Here is a 5,738-nt window from a genome sequence, read left to right as displayed (position 1 = left end):
AAAAAAGTCAGAGTATAGCATGTTGGAGAAAGCCTAAGTATAGTATGTTGAAAAAAAGTTATAAAAAGGTCATAGTATAGTATGTCGAAAAAAGTCATCAAAAGGTCATAGTATAGTATGTCGAATGAAGTAAAAAAAAATGTCATAGTATAGTATGTCGAAAAAAGTCATAAAAAAGTCAGAGTATAGTATGTTGAAGAAAGCCTAAGTATAGTATGTTGAAAAAAAGTTATAAAAAGGTCATAGTATAGTATGTCGAAAAAAGTCATAAAAAGGTCATAGTATAGTATGTCGAAAAAAGTCAAAAAAGGTCATAGTATAGTATGTCGAAAAAAGTCATAAAAAAGGTCATAGTATAGTATGTCGAAAAAAGTCAAAAAAAGGTCATAGTATAGTATGTCGAAAAAAGTCATAAAAAAGGTCATAGTATAGTATGTCGAAAAAAGTCAAAAAAAGGTCATAGTATAGTATGTTGAAAAAAGTCATAGTATAGTATGTTGAAGAAAGCCTAAGTATAGTATGTTGAAAAAAAGTCATAAAAAGGTCATAGTATAGTATGTCGAAAAAAGTCTAAGTGTAGTATGTTGAAAAAAAGGTCATAGTATAGTATGTCGAAAAAAGTCAAAAAAAAGGTCATAGTATAGTATGTCGAAAAAAGTCATAAAAAAGTCATAGTATAGTATCTTGAAGAAAGCCTAAGTATAGTATGTTGAAAAAAAAGTCATAAAAAGGTCATAGTATAGTATGTCGAAAAAAGCCTTAAAAAAGTCATAGTATAGTATGTTAATATTAATGAAGCCTTCATTAGTCCAACAATGACAAACTACAATTATCTGCATTTAACCCATCACAGAGGAGCAGTGGGATGCCTGGGGAGCAACTGGGGGTTAGGTGTCTCGCTCAAAGACACCTCTGCATGTTGACTGAAGAGGGATTCGAACCACCAACCTCGTGGTTACGGGATGAGCGCTCTACCTGGCGTGCCACAGCAACCCTTTTGAATAAATTCATGAAAAAGTCATAGTATAGTATGTCGAATAAAGCCTAAGTGTAGTATGTTGAAAAAAAGGTCATAGTATAGTATGTCAAATAAAGCCTAAGTGTAGTATGTTGAAAAAAGTTTTAAAAAAAGTCATTAACGTACATTCACATCGCACTAGACACAGCAATAATAATAACCTAGCTTTACCCTTTTCCCGCACATCACATCATCAATTTAGTATGTCGTATAGAGGCCCTGCATTATGGAATGTACTACCTCCCTTATTAAGATCCTTATCATCCTACTCACTCTTCAAAAAGCAGCTTAAAAAACATCTTATCTTTTCATGAATCATCTTATTACTGAATTTTGATTATTTTTGATTTATTTATGTACTTTGTCTCCTTATTTTCTAAAGTTTATTTGTTAGCCTTATAAATATTATTTGTCTGTGATTATTGACAGGGGTGGAACTCTTGTACAAGCCCACTGGGCTTCGTTCCCTCCTTGCACCATTATTGTAATGTGTGCTAAATAAATAAAAAAAATAAATAAAAAAAAAGCATATTGATATCAAATACCATTTTGTGAGATCAACTGTTAATGACTGTAAAGTATGTTTGGAGTATTGCCCAACAAACCAGATGGTAGCTGACCTGATGACAAAACCAGCTACTAAAGCAAAGCTACTGACTTTTTCCATGTTCCTGTTTGGAGTATAGCCAGTTAAGTTCAGTTGGTTTCCATGTTTGTTTGTTTTTGTTTTGTTTTGTTTTATGATTTATGCTTGTCAATAATGTGTGATCAAGTGGGGGTGTTAATTGATGAATTGCCAACTGATTGTGCTCCCAATTCTTGATGATTCATTTCAGGTGTGTGTGTCATGTGACTGCCTATATAAGCTGATGCACCTGCACAAAATAAATCGAGTGTGTGTTTTCTCAGAACTTGAATGCAGTTGTGTTATTTGTCCTCCCAAGTTGATAGAACGTTTCGTAGGTATATCTAGCAGTCAAGCTCTGTTTAACAGCCCATTATTGTTTAGATGGGGGTTAGTCAATTAAAGGTTGTATTAATTCAATAACACAATACTGTATGGGTCGTTGCAGACACACCTGGCAGAGTTCTGCACTCTACTGAGGCACCTTCTAGTTTAAACAGTAATTTCTTGTGTTGCTACATCTGGACAAGAATTGATGACACAATGTTATGTGCACAAGATATACCTAACTTCTACAGTGTATGAACTCCAAACAGAAACAAACAACACCCCACATCTCTGTTCTCCATGTGCCTGCTCAAAAAAACTTTGCACTGCATTCCAAAAGAGCAGTTAACCTTATGGATATATTTGGATCGTGATATTAAAAGTGAGATAATACTGTTAAATGGAACATGATGCAACAACGCCTGCATATGGGTTGTTAAATATCCTTGGGCTCACATTTGGCATCGACGTAAATACCCATAAAATCCTCAATATGAGTTGGTACATTTCTCTTTGACACTAACTGCCATTTCACTGGCGTGCTTTGATCAAGTAACCATGATTGGACGATCTGAAAATAGAAACAATCTCCAAACTCTAATAGTGACTACAAATCAGAAAAATAAATGAATTACGTTAGTGAAAACAATAGAACCAGATTTACAAAGATATAGGCTAGCTAGTTGTCAATAGAAAAAAGTTATCATCTGTGGAAGAACAGCATTAAGAAGAACAACACATTAATAATCCAGAAAACATTAAAAACTAAAAACTGCAAGCCAGCACAATAGGAATTAAACAGTTACCAAGCTAGAATGTTATATTAGCAACATATTTCAGACGGCTTAAGGCTAGTATAATGGCTATTTGAGTCAGTACTGATTGCAGGGATTGCAGAGAGACGTGCTTGTCAATATTTAGACACAGATCTGAAGAAATTATGAATCTAAGTATGTTATGTAACTTCAATGTAACTGTGTCAGCAGTGGCTCCTAATAAACATAATAAAAATAAAAAAATTGCCGGTGACAGAACACTGACAGGAACTTAAGAAGTTTTCGATAAGCAAGGAGTCGTTAACTTCTTCCTCACTTTTTTCTTGCCTAATATTTTGTGATAGATCTTAACGTGTGGGTTAACTTACAGTTCCATAGCAGGATAGAGGATCAGTAGCTGAGTAGCCACAGTCATGTATAGACATTGGCACGGTGGAGAACTCTTCCTTCCTCTCCAACATGATACCAACATAACACCAGGCAAGAGCTGAGGGGAGAGATCAGGATCAGGGATTATACCATGTTCTACTTAAAGCATTTGTTGTTTGTCTTCCTCTAGATTGAATAAATGGTTGTAACTACTTATGTATTCTTTTTTTTATCAAATTGCAGATGTTATTGCTGAAACAAAGTTCTCTACAATAGTCAATGGTCCTTTGCATGGATTGCAGTATGAACTACAGTATGCCCAAAATGTTGCAGCACCTAATCCTAATATCACCAGCAGAGTTGCACCGCACATTCAACATAAAGCCTGTAAGTGTACAGAGCAGATGTATTCATAGGGAAACTTACTGTACCATGTTTACCTTTGTGTTGTGTTTTCTCCAATTCTAGCGTTTCTTTGAGAAGCTTCAGTCCCTTATTGTAGTGAGAAAGTCTGGAGTATTCAGAGTCAACTTCGGTCTTTACTATGTCGTCCAGTCTGCAGAGAGAAAATTACTTTATTCAAACTACACATCAAGTGGTAAAGTGGTTATCTTTTGATGATTTTGTGTTGTACCTTATATAGATGGTTGCCATTTTAAAATACCAGCTTTGTTTTTCCTCTATTGGTATCTGAAAAACAACAATATTCTTTACTAGTGGTCCTTAGTAGGGATAAAATGTCATTTATTATGCAGAAATAGATATTCATGTCTTCAGGTGAATGCCCTGCAGGCACGGTTTAATTGTTGTTCCTCCCAAAAGAACACAGCTTTGCACTTGTCTTTAATAAAACATTGTAAGCTAAAGGGTCTGTGTTGTGCCAGTTTGTGATTTGAAACATACAATTGGCTTGACTTTATTTTGGGGGAATATTGTGTATATCCATGCCACTGTGAGCATAGTTTCATAATAATAATTCTTCTGAGTACAGACACATACTCTAACTTCAGTAAACATTTGCTGGTGAATTTAGTGATAGAAGAGAAATTAATTAAAAAATATCCACACTGCATGGTGGAAAAACCCACCAATGAAATGCTGGAAGGTTATAAGTCACAGACTGATGTATGTGGTCTCATGGCATAAACAGTCACTGTTGTGTTTCATTGCTCCTTCTTTACATTCACATAATACTTGTTAATTGTTTTCTAATTACAATCCTAAACTTGTTAACAGACATGTCCAGCTTTAGTATCACTGTATGTGCATCTCACCAGCTGATCCCCATAGACCAGGGCTCTGTTGTATAGTGTCAATGCTGCCGTCAGTCTGTCTCTAAGGTCCTCCTCACTGTCCAGCTCCACGTCGTAGGGATGAATGTAAGCTTGCTCAGCCAGGCAGCGAGCCGCCAGAAGCCTGGCCTCCTCCTGAAAGGCCTCTCCAGCGTCTAACCCCATGAGATGGGACACTTTTTCCACACACTCCCCTGCATCCAGCTCTCTCCCCAGCTTGTCGTACACGTAGCCCAGGTTGGCCCAGGCATTAAGGTTACCAGGGTCTTCTTTACAAATGCTTCTGAAAAGGTCAAGATACATAGGGAGTGAGTGGTTTGAAAAATATTCCTTCAGTCTTAAACGGTGGTAGAGATTTAAAAATATTCAATGATATTTTATTCTTATTTGGGAAAAATAAGATTGAAATGCTATGACATTTTGAAAAGACTTCCATGTTCCCAAGATGATGAATCCTACCGATTTCTGTGATCCTCACACTTTTTTCTCTAGCGCCAACATAGCTTATCAGATTGAGTTTTTTATTAAAATATCTTGACAACTATCAAATTAATTTCCTTCTCAGGATATATTGTGTTAAATACCTGTAAAACTACTATCCCATCAGCCTCAGCTGTACTTTGTTTAATTAGCAAGCATTAGAATGATAACATGCCTAGGTAAGATGGTGAACATGATAAACACTGGACCTGCTAAAACATTAGCATGTTAGAATTGTCATGGTTGGCATTGTATCATGCTAACAAGTAAGGAAATCAGAATTGAGTATTCAACAAAGCCGTGTGCAGCATTTTGCTAAAAGCCCCGCTGTGCCTACGTACAGCCTCACAGAGCTGTGTAGACTCTTGTCATGTGGTATCTTAGAGCAGTATTTCTGTTGAACATTGAAGTTAGCTCACAGAATATAAGTACAAGTAGTAAGACACATTTTAACCTTAACTGGTGTTTCTGTTGTAAAGACAGAAAAAACACAACTAGACAAAATCTCTTGTGAAATCATGCATCAACAATGTCTCAAAACAAGGCCTCTTGCTTAGTGAATATTTGGAGTACTCTGCCAGTCATCACCTGAATATTTCCTCAGCTGTGTCAAAATGTTCCAGGTGAAAAGCCAGCAAACCCAGCAGATTTCGGACAGCGTACTGTAGATATCCCACTTCAGCCTCTAGCTCGCCTCGCAGGCTCTCTTGTTTTAGGTAAGTGTCCCTGAGTCTTAGCTTCATGGGCCCAACAGGTTCACAGTTGAGGTTGAGGTCCAGGTGAAAGTGGCCGGGAATGTAGTCCATGTTCTCCATGAGAGACTCGATGTCCTCTGTGCTGTCTGGCTCCAT

The 5,738-nt window shown here is 36.7% G+C and overlaps 1 protein-coding gene across 1 annotated transcript in view; it reads right to left on the bottom strand.

Annotated features, from left to right (window-relative positions):
- ttc22 (tetratricopeptide repeat domain 22) overlaps positions 1-5,738 on the bottom strand; it is a 10,490-nt gene extending 4,752 nt beyond the window's left edge. Inside the window, exons 1-5 of the mRNA XM_054602947.1 lie at positions 5,476-5,738; positions 4,390-4,690; positions 3,750-3,805; positions 3,556-3,671; positions 3,115-3,233 (exon numbers count right to left, since the gene is read on the bottom strand). Coding sequence (XP_054458922.1) covers positions 3,115-3,233; positions 3,556-3,671; positions 3,750-3,805; positions 4,390-4,690; positions 5,476-5,738 — 855 coding nt within the window. The remainder of the gene's footprint in view (positions 1-3,114; positions 3,234-3,555; positions 3,672-3,749; positions 3,806-4,389; positions 4,691-5,475) is intronic.

This window comes from Anoplopoma fimbria, chromosome 8 (genome assembly GCF_027596085.1).
Source record: "Anoplopoma fimbria isolate UVic2021 breed Golden Eagle Sablefish chromosome 8, Afim_UVic_2022, whole genome shotgun sequence".
NCBI lineage: Eukaryota > Metazoa > Chordata > Actinopteri > Perciformes > Anoplopomatidae > Anoplopoma > Anoplopoma fimbria.
This window is presented reverse-complemented; position numbering and strand designations above follow the sequence as displayed.